This window comes from Oncorhynchus keta, chromosome 12 (genome assembly GCF_023373465.1).
Source record: "Oncorhynchus keta strain PuntledgeMale-10-30-2019 chromosome 12, Oket_V2, whole genome shotgun sequence".
In the NCBI taxonomy this organism is placed as follows: domain Eukaryota; kingdom Metazoa; phylum Chordata; class Actinopteri; order Salmoniformes; family Salmonidae; genus Oncorhynchus; species Oncorhynchus keta.
In genome coordinates this window covers 36,781,190-36,800,327 of record NC_068432.1, presented here as the reverse complement: position 1 = coordinate 36,800,327, position 19,138 = coordinate 36,781,190, and the positions used below count along the sequence as shown (strand labels likewise).

The following is a 19,138-nucleotide window of genomic DNA, read 5'->3' as shown; positions in this document are numbered from 1 at the left end:
TCTTCTCTGTATACATCAATGATGTTGCTCTTGCTGCTGGTGATTCTCTGATCCACCTCTCCGGAGACGATACCATTCTGTATACTTCTGGCCCCTCCTTGGACACTGTGTTAACTAACCTCCAGATGAGCTTCAATGCCATACAACTCTCCTTCCGTGGCCTCCAACTGCTCTTAAACGCAAGTAAAACTAAATGCATGCTTTTCAATCTATCGCTGCCCGCACCTGCTCGCCAGTCCAGCATCACTACTCTGGACCGCTCTGACTTAGAATACGTGGACAACTACAAATACCTGGGTGTCTGGTTAGACTGTAAACTCTCCTTCCAGACTCACATTAAGCATCTCCAATCCAAAATTAAATCTAGAATCGGCTTCATATATCGCAACAAAGCATCCTTCACTCATGCTGCCAAACATACCCTCGTAAAACTGACCATCCTACCGATCCTCGACTTTGGTGATGTCATCTATAAAATAGCCTCCAACACTCTACTCAACAAACTGGATGCAGTCTATCACAGTGCCATCCGTTTTGTCACCAAAGCCCCATACACTACCCACCATTGTGACCTGTACGCTCTCGTTGGTTGGCCCTCGCTTCATACTCGTCTCCAAACCCACTGGCTACAGGTTATCTACAAGTCTTTGCTAGGTAAAGCCCCGCCTTATCTCAGCTCACTGGTCACCATAGCAGCATCCACTCGTAGCACGCGCTCCGGCAGGTATATCTCACTGGTCACTCCCAAAGCCAATTCCTCCTTTGGTCGTCTTTCCTTCCAGTTCTCTGCTGCCCATGACTGGAACGAATTGCAAAAATCTCTGAAGCTGGAGACTCACATCTCCCTCACTAGCTTTAAGCACCAGCTGTCAAAGCAGCTTACAGATCACTGCACCTGTACATAGCCCATCTGTAAACAGCCCATCTATCTACCTACCTCATCCCCATACTGGTATGTATGTATTTATTTATTTTACTCCTTTGCACCCCAGTATCTCTACCTGCACATTCATCTTCTGCCGATCTACCATTCCAGTGTTTAATTGCTATATTGTAATTACTTCGCCACCATGGCCTATTTACGCTTTATCTTGGCCAGGTCGCAGTTGCAAATGAGAACTTGTTCTCAACTAGCCTACCTGGTCAAATAAAGGTGAAATAAATAAAAAGAAACACAAACATTGGCACAGACACACATACGATAACATACGCACTATACATACACATGGATTTAGTACTGTAGATATGTGGTAGTGGTGGAGTAGGTAGCGTCATACCCAAGACTCGAGGCTGTAATCGCTGCAAAAACCTGTTTTTGCTTTGTCATTATGGGGTATTGTGTGTAGATTGTTCAGGAATAAAAACAAATTAATCCATTTTAGAATAAGGCTGTAAAGTAACAAAATGTGGAGAAAGTCAAGGGGTCTGAATACTCTCCGTATGCACTGTATATTGTTTTGTTTCTCTGACATTGAGGCTGAGCTAAACCTATAGCCTACGAGACAAATGGATTTCGCTTGAGAAGTAATCTAATTATGCTTCTATCAATTGATTAAGCGATTCACTTTCTGTACAATAGATGTTTAAACGCAGACAGCTTTTGAGGTAACACTTCTGACCTTGTCTTGTTGGGTTAAGCAATGAAAGAAGAGTAGCCAGCAGTTAAAGCTTGAATTTTAAGCTGAGTCTAACTCTAATTCGTACAGGACGAAGTGTCTACAACTACATATCTAAGGCTGGTGATCTGTCCAGTAAGTGAGGGTAAACTGTAGGCATTCTCTGCCTTCCACTTTGTTTAATTATTATTTGGAATATATGGGTAACTTTTCTCAAGCATTCAAGGACGGTTTAGGTGAACATAAGGTGAATATATATTTTTCTTAAGGAACGGCCATACATTTATTTCAGTGTTCCGATCTTCTCCATGGAGGTAACCCTTATAACATTTACTCCCTAATCTGCCACTGATTCAGACATAGGGCTCCAGGTGAGTTTGGCAAATTATTTTTATTTAATCAGGCAAGTCAGTTAAGTACATATTTCCAATGACAGCCTACCCCGGCCAAACCCTAACCACGCTGGGCCAATTGTGTGCCGCCCTATAGGACTCCCAATCACGGCTGGTTGTGATACAGCCTGGAATCGAACCAGGGTCTGTAGTGACACCTCTAGCACTGAGATGCAGTGCCGTAGGCTCCCGAGTGGCACAGTGGTCTGAGTGACAAACTATCAACCAGGGGAGAAAGCGGTAAGCTACTCCACTTGCACATTGCGCAGCATAATAGTTTGTCCTGAACTACACGTTCCCCTAAAACATTCTTGAACAGGTGTATGTATAACTGGAAGAAACAGGGAGACTTGAATTTGTCCAATAATTTGCAAAACAGAACATTTGGACTAATAATTAGGCCTACACCCTAGACATGTACGCTTGCAGCGTTATCCAACCAACATCTCCCCGTTTTTCAACGTGTCGTTCAGAACAGCACTGTTTACATTTAATTCAACATTGCAATATTTTTTGTACTGAAAGCAGACCAGACCTGTTCTCAGATTTGAGTAGGCTACACCTGCCCTCTGTTGGCGGTCTTGACTAAGCAGTTTGTAACTAGCATTCGATTGAAAACTATTTGTAGACAAACTCCTTTCATGATTTAGGCCTATTCAAACAGGCAGATGTTAACTCAGGTGAAGTGACCCTTCCAAGTGACTATTATTCGAATAGTACTAAAATGTTGCCATGGTTAATCCTGTTGAGGCCTACATCCTGTGTAGGGCTCAAATCTGGACATTGGCACCACCAAGTGTAGACTGTTACGTTCCCTCTTCATAGAGGCGTGCGTAACATAATGGGGGCTCATCCGGGATTTTTCCATTAAATCCACCGGACCCTGCTGCTCTGAGCTCTCTGTGGTTAGTGATTGAGGTGTGATGGTAGGTTGTGAGTTTGGATGACTTGTTTAGTTAGTGTGTTCAGGAGACTACATTGCATAAGATGGCTGCATCAGCCATCTCCAAGTTTTTTGAAGCGCCCTCTATTGATTGTTTGGTGAGGTTTCGTAAAGTAGACCTTATAGCTATAGCTGACCATTATGGATTTGTTGTCCCTGAGAAAGTCCTAAAGGCTGAGCTTTTGGTGCTAGTCAGGGAGGGTTTAGTGAGAGAACGGATTCTCTCATTGCAAGGAGAGGAGACGGGTAGACCTTCTGATGCCAAGTCGGAGGACAGGGCGGAGGAAGGGGTTCCTCGTACCCCTTTTACATTGCCCCGATTTGATCCTTTATCTTCTGCTTCGGGTCGTTCAGATGGGACTGCGAGGCTGAAGGTGAGGCTGGCTCGGTTAGAAATGGAGCAAAAAGATATAGAGAGACAGATGCATTTTGAACTTGAAATTAGGAAAATAGAAGCTGACAAGGAGGTGAGGATCCGACAACTGGAGCTAGACGCTGGCTCCAGTGCGACTCCACAAGCTGCTCATCATCAAACCCACTTCGATGTGAGTAAAAACATATCTTTAGTCCCTCCATTCCGAGAGTCGGAAGTTGATTCTTATTTCTCTGCGTTTGAGCGTGTGGCCGCTGCGCTGCATTGGCCACTCGAGGTTTGGTTGCTCCTGTTACAATGTAAATTGTCTGGGAAAGCCCAGGAAGTAGTAGCTGCTCTCTCTCTGGAAGACAGCTTACACTACAATACAGTTAAAACTACTGTGTTGCCGGCTTATGAGTTGGTGCCTGAAGCTTATAGGCAGCGCTTCAGGAACCACAGAAAAACATCTCACCGTACATTTGTTGAATTTGCTAGGGACAAAGAGTCTCTGTTTAGTCGCTGGTGTTCAGCCAGCAAAGCTAACACCTTTGCTGATATTCGGGAGTTGATGCTGTTGAAGGACTTTAAAAGCAACCTCCCAGATAGAATTGTAGTACATTTAAATGAACAGAAAGTGGTGACATTGGCCCAAGCAGCAGTGTTGGCAGATGAGTACGCTTTGACACACAAGACTGTCTTTGGTGCACCACATTTTGAAGGCCGGACGATTACGTCATCAGTTCCTCGTTCAGGTCGCTTTTCCTCTGACAACCCTAAGCCTTTTCATGAAATCCGTGACTGTTTTTACTGTCACCAAAAGGGTCACCTGATTGCGGAGTGTCCAGTTTTGAAAAATAAACCGAAACAGTCCCTGTCACCGTCCCCAAAAATGAAAAGTTTGGGATTAGTCAAGTCTTTGGCTCGTCCCTTGGATCGAGTTATTGATTCAGCATTTGAGAAACTGGATCCTGTCTATGCTCCGTTTATCTCTGCCGGTTGTGTTTCCTTAACAGGAGAACAAGCTGATCAAAAGCCTATCCAAATCCTACGAGACACCGGGCGGCGCAGTCAGTAATCGTTACTGATACTTTACCCTGGTCTCCTGAAACGTATTGTGGCTCGCATGTCATATTACAGGGGATAGAGACAAAAACCGTACCTGTACCATTACACTGGGTCCACTTAGTGTCAGACTTGGTATCAGGATGTTTCCGTGTTGGTGTAGTGTCTACACTGCCAGTATCAGGAGTCACATTGCTACTAGGGAATGATATTGCTGGTGGTAATGTCACTCCTGTGTTAGAGGTAGTAGACAATCCAGAAATCAGAACTACAGATGAGAAATTGGTTCAAGCATTTCCACATGTTTTTCCTGCTTGTGTGTTAACGAGGGCACAATCTCGCAAGCTAGGAGATGTGGTGGATTTGGCTAGTTCCATTTTTGAGAACGTTGAGGTAGAAGACAATGCAGAGTATGCCTTCTGCAATGCCGACAGTTTTTACCCCCGTAAAAACTAAGGCAGGGGAAAACGAAACCGTGCCCCAATTACATGGCATTCTTTTGTCTGTCACCCCCGAGGTGATTGAATGTCAAAAAGAAGACATCAGTCTTCGCAAGTGTTTTGCTTCGGTAATTTCCATTGAGGAAGCTAAAACTAGAGACCGCCTACTTTATGGAAGCAGGAGTTTTGATGCGGAAATGGGCATCTCATGACACCATTAATGACTGGAGTGAAGTGTGTCAAGTGGTTGTTCCTACACCGATCCGACAGCAGGTGCTGTCACTCGCCCATGACCAGGCGTGGTCTGGACACTTGGGGATCACAAAGACTTATAACCAGGTCCTTCGTCATTTCTTCTGGCCAGGTTTGAAGTCTGACGTAGTCCAATTTTGTAAAACATGTCACATATGTCAACTCACTGGGAAAGTGAATCAAACAGTTCCACGAGCGCCACTCTGCCCGATTCCTGTGGTGGGGGAACCGTTTGAAAGAGTGATAATTGATTGTGTAGGTCCATTGCCGAAAATCAGGTCAGGTTTGCAATTTTTGTGGTGGGCGTGTTACGTTCCCCAGTTTATGTGTTGTAGTTTGTGTATTTGCATGTGTTTATTTCAGGAAATGGCTTCTTGAAATCCCTCAAGCAGCTGATTGGTCGACTCCATGGCTAATTGGAGAGCTGACCCCGCCCCCTCGTCAAGACGCAGCTGTCTCCAATTACCCATTCCTTCAGAAGCTATATAAAAGCCAGTGTTCTGTTCAGGAGGAAGAGATTTGCTGGGAGGTCATTGCAGAGATTTTGCTAGAGATTTGCTGGGAGGTCATTGCAGAGATTTTGCTGGGAGTTGGTATGTTTTGTGAGTTTGTTGCTCAGATAAAGGACATCAAATAAACTGTTTCTTGGTTTGTTTGTGAAATTGTTTAATATTCTGTTTCATTTGTTCCCAGGGTGGAAGGCACCTAGGGAGTGCCTAGGCAAGAGGCCCGCGGGCATACATATACCCGTACTTTCTTTGCTTTGGTTCCGTCCAGACCCTTTTCCCCATATTACTGTGTAAAGGAATACAGTCCTTGTAAACGGTACCACATTCTGCCTGTTGTCATTCTTACTTGCATCTACAGTCCATACCTTTTTCTCTTCACGGAGAGTTTAGTTGTAGCAGGGTGTTGCGTTCCCTCTTCATAGAGGCGTGCGTAACAGACATTAAGTCAAAAGCATACTTTGCTCCTTCATGTGCACAGCCCTGGCCTAAAATGCTTGAGATGGTTCCTGAAATATGTGCCATGTTTGTCTATCGTGTACTCCGTCACTGCCATCTTTACATATCCATCTGCCACTCTTATGAATAAGACTGCATTAGTCACTAGTGACAAATACTTGATTTCACCATATGCATCCCATGGTTGTTATAGAATTTTACAATGGCTTCATCTCTTATAAGGCTGTGACATTTCAGCAAGTAACAAACTGTATCTGAACAGCATTGTCCACTTATGTCGGTTGGTTTGAAACCATTTGCTTTGATATGGAATATTAGATTTTAACATTTTACATGAGCAGTAGGGAATTTCCAAATACACTCATTAAGTAATGAAGCATTAGACTTTTTTGGTAAGAATGGTTCCATTTTATTTACATTTACTCCCGTGCCATGAGTTTCTGCTTCTTCAGCTTCTTCTGAGAAACCTGCAGGAAAAAGCATGTCAGACCAACATATACACCATACCAATTCTGATAATACCCACATACGAACAGAATGAAAAATGTAAATGTGTGGTTGCTCAGCCTCATTCACATTTCTTTTCATGGGTAATCCAAAGGTGTCCTAAGAAAGTCATCATTGCAACCATCTCATACAGGAATGTATAAAAACCATAATGGTAAGGTCTGATAAGACTTCATGATTTAGGAAACCATTTTGTTCCAATCTGCTGAACTGTTGTTCCTTCTAATGACGCTGATTTTACATGAGAAATGTGGAAGAGTAAATATTATGAAAAAGATACTGTACAAATTGTGCAAAAGGCTTTGGCGCGTGTGCACCTTTTTCTTAGTGGCGACCTCCTCCTCTGGTTTGGGAACAATCTGCTCCTTCTCTGTGAGGATCATCTCAATGTGGCATGGTGAGCTCATGTAGGGGTTGATGCGACCGTGGGCACGGTATGTGCGTCTGCGCATCTTGGGGGCCTTGTTCACTTGGATGTGCTCGATCACCAGGGAGTCTACATCCAGACCCTGTCAGAATAGAGCAAAGACAAACCGGTCAACAAGTAAATCATCCACTTAGTTGTCAGAAATATACAGTACTTAATGCATACCAAATTAGATTGTCATACAAGAATCATGACAACTCAATTCCAAGATCATTTTCATGGTTAACGGTAATTGAAATCATGAATTGTGTACATTACACAGCTTGAACACAAATAAAACAAATCCCAAACATGCAGACTTTGCTACAAGTTTGATATCATACTTTCACCCATCTCTCCACTAGGGCTAGGAATTGCCAAGAACTTCACAATACGATATTATCACTATACTTTAGGTGCCGATGCAACATGTATTGTGATTCTATATGTATTAAGATTCAATACTGATTTTATTGAGATGCCATGGTCCAAACACATTGCTCACCATGTCTACAGCAGAGGGACAAGAGAAAGCCATGAAAAAAGTAACTCTCCACTACAGGCATGGCACAATAAATCTCAGGTCTAGCAAATAACGCAACCTTACCTTAAGCTCAGCGTTGCTCTCAGCGTTCTTCAGCATGTGGAGAAGGAACTCCGCACTCTTCTTGGGCCAACGTCCCTGTGTCCAGTCAAACTGCTTGGCCTGCAGAAGAAAGGTTTTCAGTTGTGCATACCAGACTGGGCCAGATTAAGTGACCCCCATTTCTGGTCCACATAGGGACAGATTAAGGTAGGCATAAGTGCAAATGTGTGGTTGCTCAGCCTCATTCATGTTTCTTTTCATGGGTAATCCAAAGGTGTCCTAAGAAAGTCATCACTGCAACCATTTCATTCAGGCACGCATTTAAAAAACATACAAGTACAAGGTCTGACACCTTTTCACAATTTCTGATGCCAGAAATATTGTCAGGCATTTTGTACCAGTCTCAAATGCACATTTAAAAAGGCAATTTTATAACTTAAAATCCCAATACTTTAAAATGGGAAACACAGGAAAGAGTTAACATTCTCATAAAGATACCAAGCAGTCTCCCCTAAAGCCATTTCAATCAAGGCTAGGTCAACTATAACTGAAGCTCACCTGGGCACACCTGCCAACACCCCCATTGTAGCGGCGGAAGGGAACACACTGATGCTTGACGGTAACATCCTTCAGGTACTTGGTGGCCTTGCGGATGTGCATGCCTTTGATGGCCTGAGCTGTCTCACGGGTGTTCTGATGGAGAAAATGTTTTTAAAAATCAATAGTAGTCATTACATATATAAATAACATGTTATAACATTTGGTCCAAAAGGCATGGATGCAAAATTGCTCAGTTATTTGTTAGATATTGTCACATTTGATTCCAAAGGTCTCCAATGTTATCATCATAGCAATGCACCACACCTAAATCTGTACTTATTTATGTCTACCAATTACCACCAAACGTAACTACCACATTGATAGAACTACAGTAACCAGACAGAAATCAACTTCGTGTCACTGACAACGCCTTACCTTGAAGTGAACCCGGAGATTAGAGCCCCTCGACTTGCATGCTGTGTGTGGGGGGAATCCAGCGATAATTAGTGAGGTCACAAAACAAGTATGGTGATTAAACAATGATAAGTTTACGAACATGCGGTTGCTCAGCCTCATTCATATTTATTTTCATGGGTAATCCAAAGGTGTCCTAAGAAAGTCATCATTACAACCACTGCATATGGGTACGTTTGACTTAATATCATGGGTAATTGCAAGGTCCGTTAAGACTTAACCATGCACGCTGCCAGAGGATAGTACCGAGCTAGCATTAGCGACCTAGCCAATGAATGAAGCCAGGGATACAATCACAGCCCGGTAGATACTCACACTTAGTCGGGTTCTCGGGGTCGAGCGAATAGCGGACCATTTTCAGAGATCTGCAAACGATAACATGTTTGTTAGTTCGTAACAGACCGGTGCCCTAATCCGCGAACGTGTCAGTGGGTTGTTTGAGAAAACAAATCCGACATACTGGAGGATGCGCTACGTGTTACTTAGCTAACGTTAGTATAACTAGAACGTTTCTGCTTTAGTTACAAACAAATACGAATAAATCACATAACTACATCAATACGACAATGCATTTTTTATACGGATTCAGTCGTAGGACGTTCTTGTTGGTTGCAAAGGTAAGCTGTAAACCGGCGTGCTACATGGGGCCAAGAAAATCCCCAATACTACAATATTTTCTTGAAAAGATACAAGCATGAACGCCGACGTTTCTTGGTAGTAGTTGGAATACATGTAAATTAAACATTTAAAGAGTCGGGATGCCGTAGATATTGAAGCGATTAGATGGATTTTCGGACCCGTTTGTATATCTGTTCACTTACTTTCTCAGGCCGCGGAAGGGAAGAGGTAGAAAAGAGCATTCTGGGAGTAGAAGTCGTGAATGTCTTCTCGCGAGATTTTATGAAATTTTAACGGTTCTTTGGTGTAATGTCTGACAAGCATTTATTCCAATGAAAAGAACAATATTAATACCTATTGATGACACACATTTCTCTAACTACCTTCATATGTATCATATAACATCATACATCCTTATGTGCTTGTACTGTTGTTTTGGGGACCACTCATCTCCACCACAAATTAAATGGTGTGCTGCAGGTCTTATCACTCAAATGCAGGGGCTAATCATTCAAATGTTTGTCAGCTAAAAGAGTCTCTCATTTCCTGGTGCTGCTACCTGGGCTAATATTCAACATGGTACCACCTGTGACATCACTGATCTACAAAAGAGCTTCTTGTTATCAGAGAACTAAAGCAGATTGTCAGGTAGATCCATGATCATGTTTTTTTCTGGACTGTCGATCACTTATATGGTATTTATTGGTAGACATGGAGGGCTTCTTTAACGCAAATATCTATCAAGTTTTAACAAATTATACTGTAAATATATAAACAGTACCAGTCAAAAGTTTAGACACACCTACTCATTCCAGGCTTTTTAAAATTTCTACTATTTTCTACATTGTAGAATAATAGTGAAGACATCAAAACTATGAGATAACACATATAGAATCATGTAGTAACCAAAAAGTGTTAATTCAAAATATATTTTAAATTTGAGATTCTTCAAAGTAGCCACCCTTTGCCTTGATGACAGCCTTACACACTCATGGCATTCTTTCAACCAGCTTCATGAGGTAGTCACCTAGAATGGATTACAATTAACAGGTGTGCCTTGTTAAAAGTTCATTTCTGGAATTTCTTTCCTTCTTGATGCATTTGAGCCAATCATTTGTGTTGTGACAAGGTAGGGATGGTATACAAAAGATAGCCCTATTTGGTAAAAGACCAAGTCCATATTATGTCAAAAACAGCTCAAATAAGCAAAGAGAAACGACAGTCCATCATTACTTTAGGACATGAAGGTCAGTCAATCCGGAACATTCCAATAACTTTGAAAGTTTCTTCAAGTGCAGTCGCAAAAACCATCAAGCGCTATGATGAAACTAGCTCTCATGAGGACCGCCACAGCAACGAAAGACCCAGAGTCATTAGAGTTACCAGAAATTGTAGCCCAAATAAATGCTTCACAGAGTTCAAGTAACATACTCATCTCAACATCAACTGTCCAGAGGTGACTGCATGAATCAGGACTTCATGGTCTAATTGCTGCAAAGAAACCACTACCAAAGGACACTGATAAGAAGAAGAGACTTGCTTTTGGCCATTGGACATTAGACCAGTGGAAAGCTGTCCTTTGGTCTGATGAGTCCAAATGTGAGATTTTTGGTTCCAACCGCTGTGTCTTTGCGAGATGCAGAGTAGGTGAACGGATGATCTCCGGCTGTGTGGTTCCCTCTGTGAAGCATGGAGGAGGAGGTGTGGGGGTGCTTTGCTGGTGACACCAATTGTAATTTATTTAGAATTCAAGGCACACTTAAGGTGAATGCACCAATTTGTAAGTCGCTCTGGATAAGAGCGTCTGCTAAATGACTTAAATGTAAATGTAAATGTAACCAGCATGGCTACCACAACATTCTGCAGTGATACGCCATTCCATCTGGTTTGTGCTTAGTGGGACTATCATTTGTTTTTCAACATGACAATAACCGAACACACCGACAGGCCGTGTAAGGGATATTTTACCATGAAGGAGAGTGATGGAGTGCTGCATCAGATGACCTGGCCTCCACAATCACCCAACCTCAACCCAACTGAGATGGTTTGGGATGAGTTGGACCGCAAAGTGAAGGAAAAGCAGCCAACAAGTGCTCAGCATATGTGGGAACTCCTTCAAGACTGTTGGAAAAGCATTCCATGTGAAGCTAGTGTGCAAAGCTGTCATCAAGGCAAAGGGTGGCTACTTTGAATAATCTCAAATATAAATATATTTGGATTTGTTTAACGCTGTTTTGGTTACTACTGTCAAACCCTGATCTGTCTCACCTGTCCTTGTACTTGTTTCCACCCCCCTCTAGATGTCGCCCATCTTCCTCATTATCCCCTGTGTATTTATACCTGTGTTTTCTGTCTGTCTGTGCCAGTTTGTCTTGTTTGCCAAGTCAACCAGTGTTTTTCTCCTGGCGCCTGTTTGTCCCAGTCTCTGTTCTTCTCATCCTCCTGGTTCTGACCCTTGCCTGTCCTGACTCTGTGCCCACCTGCCTGACCATTCTGCCTGCCCTTGACCTCGAGTCTGCCTTACCTGGTGGGTCAGAGTACAAAACGGTACAGGGCGGCAGGCAGACTCGAGGTCAGGATCAGGCAGAATGGTCTAAAATAAATATCAGAGCTCAAACCATCTGCCTCCCATGTCTGCATCTGGGTCTCTCCTTGTGTCGTTATAACTACATGATTCCATATGTGTTATTTCATAGTTTGATGTCTTCACTATTGTTCTGCAATGTTTAAAATAGTAAAAATAAAGAAACTCTTGAATGAGTAGGTGTGTACAAACTTTTGACTGGTACTGTAGATATATATATTTTTGTCACGTGCACAAGTACAGTGAAATGCCTTTCATGCAAGCTCCAAACCCAACAATCAATATCAATGAAGCACTAAAACTAATATACGGTAGAACAAAAACAAATAAGAAATTGAAATCAGAAGAACATGAGAATGTAAGAAGCTTTATACAGGGTCAGTTCAAATACCATATTTACAATGTGGAGGGATAGAAGTAGAAACTATATGTACAGTATATTGGTAAGGTGACTAGGCATCAGGATATACAGTGCCTTCAGAGACTATTCACACCCCTTGACTTTTTCCACATTTGGTTGTGTCTGAATGTATAATTGATTAAATTTAGATTTGGTGTCACTGGCCTGCACACAATATGCCAATATAGAAGTGTTTTTAGAAATGTTTACAAATTAATTAAAAATTAAAAGCTGAAATGTGCTGAGTCAATAAGTATTCAACCCCTTTGTTATGGCAAGCCTAAATAAGTTCAGGAGTAAAAATTTGCTTAACAAGTCACAATAGGTTGCATGGACACACTCTGTGTGCAATAATAGTGGTTCATATTACTTTTGAATGACTACCTCATCTCTGTACCCCGCACATACACTTATCTGTAAGGTTCCTCAGTCAAGCAGTACATTTCAAACCCAGATTCAACCACAAAGACCAGGGTGATTTTACAATGCCTTGCAAAGAAGGGCACCTATTGGTAGATGAAAAAAAACACAACAAAACATACATTGAATATCCCTTTGAGCATGGTGAAGTTATTAATTAGACTTTGGATTGTGTATCAATACACCCAGTCACTACAAAGATACAAGTGTCCATAACTCAGTTGCCGGAGAGGAAGGAAACCACGCATGGATTTCACCATGAAGCCAACGGTGACTTTTAAATTGTTATAGAGTTTAATGGCTGTGATAGGAGAAAACTGAGGATGGATCAAAACATTGTAGTTACTCTACAAAACAAACCTAAATGACAAGAGTGAAAAGAAGGAAGCTTGTACAGAGTAAAAATATTCCAAAACATGCATCCTGTTTTCAATGAGGCACTAAAGTAAAACTGCAAAAAATGTGGCAAAGAAATTAACTTAATGTCCTGAATACAAAGTGTTATGTTTGGATCAAATCCAACACAACACCTCATTGAATACCGCTCTTCATATTTTCAAGCATGGTGGTGGCTGCATCATGTTATGGGTATGCTTGTCATCAACACTGACATTTTTTTAGGATTAAAATAAACAAAATAGAGCTAAGCACATCCAAAATCTTAGAGGAAAACCTGGTTCAGTGTGCTTTCCAACAGACATTGGAAAGTTGAAAAACATTGCCTGGTACGACGAATAACGATTCCTGTTGTGTCATGCTGATGGCAGTCAGGCTGTTCTGGAGGCAAAGGAGGGTCCGACCCGGTGCTAAATGGGTGTACATAATAAACTTACCGCTGAGTGTATATCCTGATACCTTGTCACTTTACCCCTGCCTACATGTACATATCTACCTCAATTACCACATATCCCTGCACATTGACATGGTATTGGTACTACTTGTATATTCTATAGCTTCATTCTTGTGTGTTTTGTTTCTCATGCATTTTTATTTGAATTTTATTTAACTCTGCATCGTTGGGAAAGAGCTTGTAAGTAAGCATTTCACTGTAAGGTCTACCTGTTTTATTCGGCACGTGTGACAAATACAAATTGATTTGTTTTAATGTGTAGTTGGCAGAACCAGAGTAAGAACTTCCATTCAAATACAGAGGGTAGAGAAACTAGACTCTCGACTCTTATCAATATGTTTAATGTTATTGGTTGTGATCCTCAATGTCAAGATATATAAACAGTCATCGAGCAGTATCAAAATATTATTCCCATAAAGGTCATAGAGCCATCATATCTACAGTAGTAGCATAGGTAGAACAATGGGACAGATATTTCACCAGATGTATAAATGTGAAGCATCAGCTTGGCGTTACCACGGAGGAAGCCCAGTGGCTGGCAGTAGGAGAAGATGGAAAGAGATGGATTTTGGCCGAAATTATGCTAATCTTCTCATCGATTAAACATTTAATCTCAATACAGTTTTCTGTTTCCAAAACTAGAATCTCTGACGAAAGTTTCAAAAAATGTTGTTGTTCAGGAAGGAAAAGGCTAATTGAATTATTGCACACGCGCAATTCAGAGTATGCCTTCCCTAACAGACAGGCTGTGGTCAATCTTGGATTAGTTATAAAAATCTTTGGTAGTAGTGTAAAAAAAAGTATAAATGAAAAAGACGGGGCCTCCCAGGAGGCGCACTGGCCGGCAGGGATATCCTTGTCTAGAGTGGCGGGCCGGTCGCCAGGTGTACGGTGTTTACTCCGACACATTGGTGCGGCTGGCTTCCGGGCAGTGCGGTTAGGTTGGGTTGTGTTTCGGAGGACGCATGGCTCTCGACCTTCGCCTCTCCCGAGTCCGCACGGGAGTTGCAGCGATGAGAAAAGACTGTAACTACTACCAATTGGATACCACGAAATTGGGGACAAAAAAGGTGAAATGAAAAAGACACAACAATATGGTAATATTAAAACCAGTAGTTGGCATACTTGTATGTTGTGCTTTATATGTTGTGTTGGGAGATGGTTTGACCAGCTACATATACAATTGTATGTACTCTCTCACACTGGCCAAGACAGCCATGCACAACGTCGCACTGTAAATAATGTTGAGTGGTGACAACTTGTGTTGATCTACAAAAATAAAGGTATTACACACAAAATGTGTATTAACTCGTTTCTTCCATGTTTTAAACATATTGCATTATCTCCCCATAGCAGTGAAAAAACATCTTGAAATAAATTCCTCTTCCAACATGACCACAAATAGTCTTATGAAGACTTAAAACTCAACACCTACAGAGGTCTTCTTTTTCTGTTTCCTTTAGAGAACATTATTATATTTTATTTACATACAATGATCATTTTTGAACAAGTCTAATGAGAAACTGAGTACCTTTCTTACTGAAGTTGAAATGGCATATCACATATACATCTCACCATGGTTTGGTCAGGATATGTTAAAATGAAATATATTTTCAAATCCAGCTGAACTAGAATTTCATTGGCATAAAGGCAGTCCCCTGATCTTACATAATACATTCAACAAAAATATAAAACACATTTTCCATCCACACAAAAAGCTTATTTCTCTCACATTTTGTGCACAAATTTGTTTACATCCCTGTTGGTGAGCATTTCTCCTTTGCCAAGATAATCCATCCACCTGACAGGAGTGGCATATCAATAAACTGATAAAACAGCATGATCATTACACAGGTGCATCTTGTGCTGGGGACAATAAAAGGCCACTCTGAAATGTACAGTTTTGTCACAAAACACAATGTCACAGATGTCTCAAGTTGAGGGAGAATGCAATTTGCATGCTGACTGCAGGAATATCCACCAGATACTGACTGGTTTGAAGATCCATGGCCAGATTATTTTTTAAAGTTCTGTGATGCATGTTTGTATCCCCAGTCATTTGAAATCCACAGATTAGAGCCCAATTCATTTATTTCAATTGAGTGATTTCCTTATATAAACTGTAACTAAGTAAAATATTTGAAATTGGTGCATGTTGCATTTATATTTTTGTTCAGTATGTCTCATAATATGTAAGACCCAGCATTTACTTCATATGATACAGCTGTCCATTCGCAAAGGCTAAAGCAAAGAATAAGGTCTGTACATGGGTAATGTGTGTTCAGGAGTATGTGGTTGATGTATTTGGCTATACAAGACAGTATTTGGTTTACAAACAGCATGATAGCGTAGGAGGTTCAGTCAGTTCTCTTTCCTATGTTCATCAATCACAACCTTGACATGTGGACAGGATAAGCATCATTACTGGAAGTTAGAATGGGTTGCATTCCAGCCAAGAGGTTTCCAACATTTTATGACACCACTAAGTAGTAAAGAGAGAAACCAGTCCAAGTCTTTGCCCACTCATCTCTCTTGTTGTTGAATTGATTGCATGGATAGGTTGATTTCCTGTGTTTCGTCTTGAGTAGGTTGTAGGCAGAGGTTTGGTAGAGTTTTAGAGGGCAGTAGAGAGTATGACAGTTGGAAAATACACTGCTTGTTGATGGCTTGTATGAGTCTTAAAAACAACCCAGGTTTGCTTTCAGCCAAAGTCCTTTAATACCGTCTTTGTCATCATGGTGAGGCATGTAGTAACAGCTGGACAACCTATAAAAAATTAAGGGAAAAAAAGGACAATTTTATCTTTATTTAACCAGTCAAGTCAGTTAAGAACAAATTCTTATTTTCAATGACAGCCTAGGAACAGTGGGTTAACTGCCTGTTCAGGGGCAGAATGACAGATTTGTACCTTGTCAGCTCGGGGGTTTGAACTCGCAACCTTCCAGTTACTAGTCCAACGCTCTAACCACTAGGCGACCCTGCCGGCCCAATATTAGACACTCTTATAATTAGATACTTTGTCAATTGCATTTAAACAGTAAATAGAAGGCTCTAAGCATCCAACCCTCTAGTTACCAACCTATGACCCTTTTGAGGCCAATCCTGCATTAATATTTCAGGATACTTACAGTTATCTGCTCTGCTCCATCCAGCTGACAGTTCATATCTCTGTGACCTTGCATGGCTATGTGTCCAGGCTGCTGCCTGGGTAGGTTGAGGAGATTCAGAGGGAGAGCTGGGGTGTGGTGTTTAGACTTAGGAGTTGGCTAGAGAGGCAGGCAGCGTGAGGGTACAGTCAGACAGGACAGGACAGTAGAGGCTAGGCAGAAGGGCTCATTTGAGACAGGGACTGACCACGGTGGGTGTAGGGGGGTAAACCAGTGCCACGTTGACCCGCTCCGAACCATTCTTTGGGCAGATGATCTCAGTCAGCCCCTCGGGGCGCGGCTGGCTTAGCAGCTCACCTGAGAGAGCGAGAGCGAGAGAGAGAGAGGGGTGGTAGAGAAGAGGGTGAGTTAGTTTATACAGTTGAAGTCGGAAGTTTACATACACCTTAGCCAAATATGTTTAAACTCAGTTTTTCACAATTCCTGACATTTAATCCTAGTAAAAATTCCCTGTCTTAGGTCAGTTAGTATAGCCACTTTATTTTAAAAATGTGACATGTCAAAATAATAGAATAAACGATTTCAGCTTTTATTTCTTTCATCACATTCCCAGTGGGTCTGAAGTTTACATGCACTCAATTAGTATTTGGTAGTATTGTCTTTAAATTGTTTAACTTGGGTCAAACGTTTCAGGTAGCCTTCCACAAGCTTCCCACAATAAGTTGGGTGAATTTTGGACCATTCCTCCTGACAGAGCTGGAGGAAAGGAGTCAGTTTTGTAGGCCTCCTTGCTCGCACACGCTTTTTCTGTTCTGCCCACAAATTTTCTATGGGATCAGGGCTTTGGTCAGGGCTTTGTGATGGCCAATCCAATACCTTGACTTTGTTGTCCTTAAAAGTATGCTTGGGGTCATTGTCCATTTCGAAGACCCATTCGCGGCCAAGCTTTAACTTCCTGACTGATGTCTTGAGATGTTGTCCAATATATCCACATAATTTCCTTCGTCATGATGCCATCTATTTTGTGGAGAGCACCAGTCCCTACTGCAGCAAAGCACCTCCACAACATGATGCTGACACCCCCGTGCTTCACAGCTGGGATGGTATTCGTCAGCTTGCAAGCCTCCCCCTTTTCCCTCCAAACATAATGATGGTCATTATGGCCAAACAGTTCTATTTTTGTTTCATCAGACCAGAGGACATTTCTCCAAAAAGTACGATCTTTGTCCCCATGTGTAGTTGCAAACCGTAGTCTGGCTTTTTTATGGCGGTTTTGGAGCAGTGGCTTCTTCCTTGCTGAGCGGCCTTTCAGATTATGTCCATATAGGACTCGTTTTACTGTGGATATAGATACTTTTGTACCTGTTTCCTCCAGCATCTTCACAAGGTCCTTTGCTGTTGTTCTGGGATTGATTTGCACTTTTTGCACCAAAGTACGTTCATCTCTAGGAGAAAGAATGTGTCTCCTTTCTGAGCGGTATGATGGCTGCGTGGTCCCATGGTGTTTATACTTGCGTACTATTGTTTGTAAACATGAACTTGGTACTTTCAGACGTTTGGTAATTGTGCCCAAGGATTAACCAGACTTGTGGAGGTCTACAATTCTTTTTCCTGAGGTCTTGGCTGATTTCTTTTGATTTTCCCATGAAGTCAAGCAAAGAGGCACTGAGCTTGAAGGTAGGCCTTGAAATGCATCCACAGGTACACCACCAATTGACTCAAAATATGTCAATTAGCCTATCAGAAGCTTCTAAAGCCATGACATAATTTTCTGGAATTTTCCAAGCTGTTTAAAGGCACAGTCAACTTAGTGTATGTAAACTTCTGACCCCACTGGAATTGTGATACAGTGAATTATAAGTGAAATAATCCGTCTGTAAACACTGTTGGAAAAATTACTTGTGTCATGCACAAAGTAGATGTAGATGACCTAACCGACTTGCCAAGAAATTTGTGGAGTGGTTCAAAAACAAGTTTTAATGACTCCAACCTAAGTGTATGTAAACTTCCGACTTCAACTGTATATAATACTTAATTATCTAATTGACTGAGAGATTATTTATCCAGTGATATCAGGATATGGTGGATTTTGTACAGGAGCCCAAGTCAATGTTTTGCCAAGATTGAAAGAGATTTGATCTGTAAAAAAAAAACAGTTCTTTATTTGTTCCCTAGATGGCGATTTGACTTCATTACCACTGATTTCCAGAGCCCACTCCAGAGCAAAATGAGCACAGTAACCACATGTTAAATTCCCTAGAGACCACTGGAGTGGAGGACTCCATCATCAGGCTTAATAACTGCAGATCAACTCATATTGAAAGGGTTTGTCATCATCAGCAAAATCACAAGGCACTGGCAGGTTGTTGGGAAATGTGTGTGTAAGTGAGAGAAAGAGCCTGTATGTGTGTGTTTGACTGTGAACGTGCATGTGTGTGTTAATTATACAATTTCCTGTACTCAAGACCGTTTCCTGACTACCAGCACAGAACAGGCAGACACCTCAGCAGTAGAGTGACTTCAGAAAGTATTCACACCCCTTTACCTTTTCCAAATGTTGTTGTGTTACAGCCTGAATTTAGTTTTATAAAATCAAGATTGTGTCACTTATCTACACACAA

General features: G+C 41.6%; 2 protein-coding genes and 3 non-coding genes across 5 annotated transcripts in view; all 5 read right to left on the bottom strand.

The window, feature by feature from the left end:
• Positions 1-6,410: 6,410 nt before the first annotated feature.
• LOC118391444 (60S ribosomal protein L17) lies at positions 6,411-9,416 on the bottom strand. Its single transcript, XM_035782852.2, has 7 exons — positions 9,360-9,416; positions 8,854-8,903; positions 8,500-8,540; positions 8,083-8,217; positions 7,546-7,644; positions 6,850-7,041; positions 6,411-6,492 (listed from the first exon to the last, which is right to left on the bottom strand). The coding sequence occupies exons 2-7, from the start codon at positions 8,891-8,893 to the stop codon at positions 6,445-6,447; spliced, it is 555 nt and encodes a 184-aa protein (XP_035638745.1). The 5' UTR covers positions 8,894-8,903; positions 9,360-9,416; the 3' UTR covers positions 6,411-6,444.
• On the bottom strand, positions 6,583-6,652 carry LOC118391820 (small nucleolar RNA SNORD58). The gene has a single exon (XR_004827216.1). It is a non-coding gene; the product is annotated as a small nucleolar RNA SNORD58 (small nucleolar RNA).
• On the bottom strand, positions 7,755-7,824 carry LOC118391819 (small nucleolar RNA SNORD58). The gene has a single exon (XR_004827215.1). It is a non-coding gene; the product is annotated as a small nucleolar RNA SNORD58 (small nucleolar RNA).
• Positions 8,626-8,695, bottom strand: LOC118391821 (small nucleolar RNA SNORD58). The gene has a single exon (XR_004827217.1). It is a non-coding gene; the product is annotated as a small nucleolar RNA SNORD58 (small nucleolar RNA).
• A 6,748-nt stretch (positions 9,417-16,164) lies between the features above and the next one.
• The window catches only part of LOC118391442 (malignant fibrous histiocytoma-amplified sequence 1 homolog), a 39,088-nt gene continuing 36,114 nt past the window's right edge, over positions 16,165-19,138 (bottom strand). Inside the window, exons 2-3 of the mRNA XM_035782850.2 lie at positions 16,539-16,874; positions 16,165-16,176 (exon numbers count right to left, since the gene is read on the bottom strand). Coding sequence (XP_035638743.1) covers positions 16,744-16,874 — 131 coding nt within the window. The 3' untranslated portion in view covers positions 16,165-16,176; positions 16,539-16,743. The remainder of the gene's footprint in view (positions 16,177-16,538; positions 16,875-19,138) is intronic.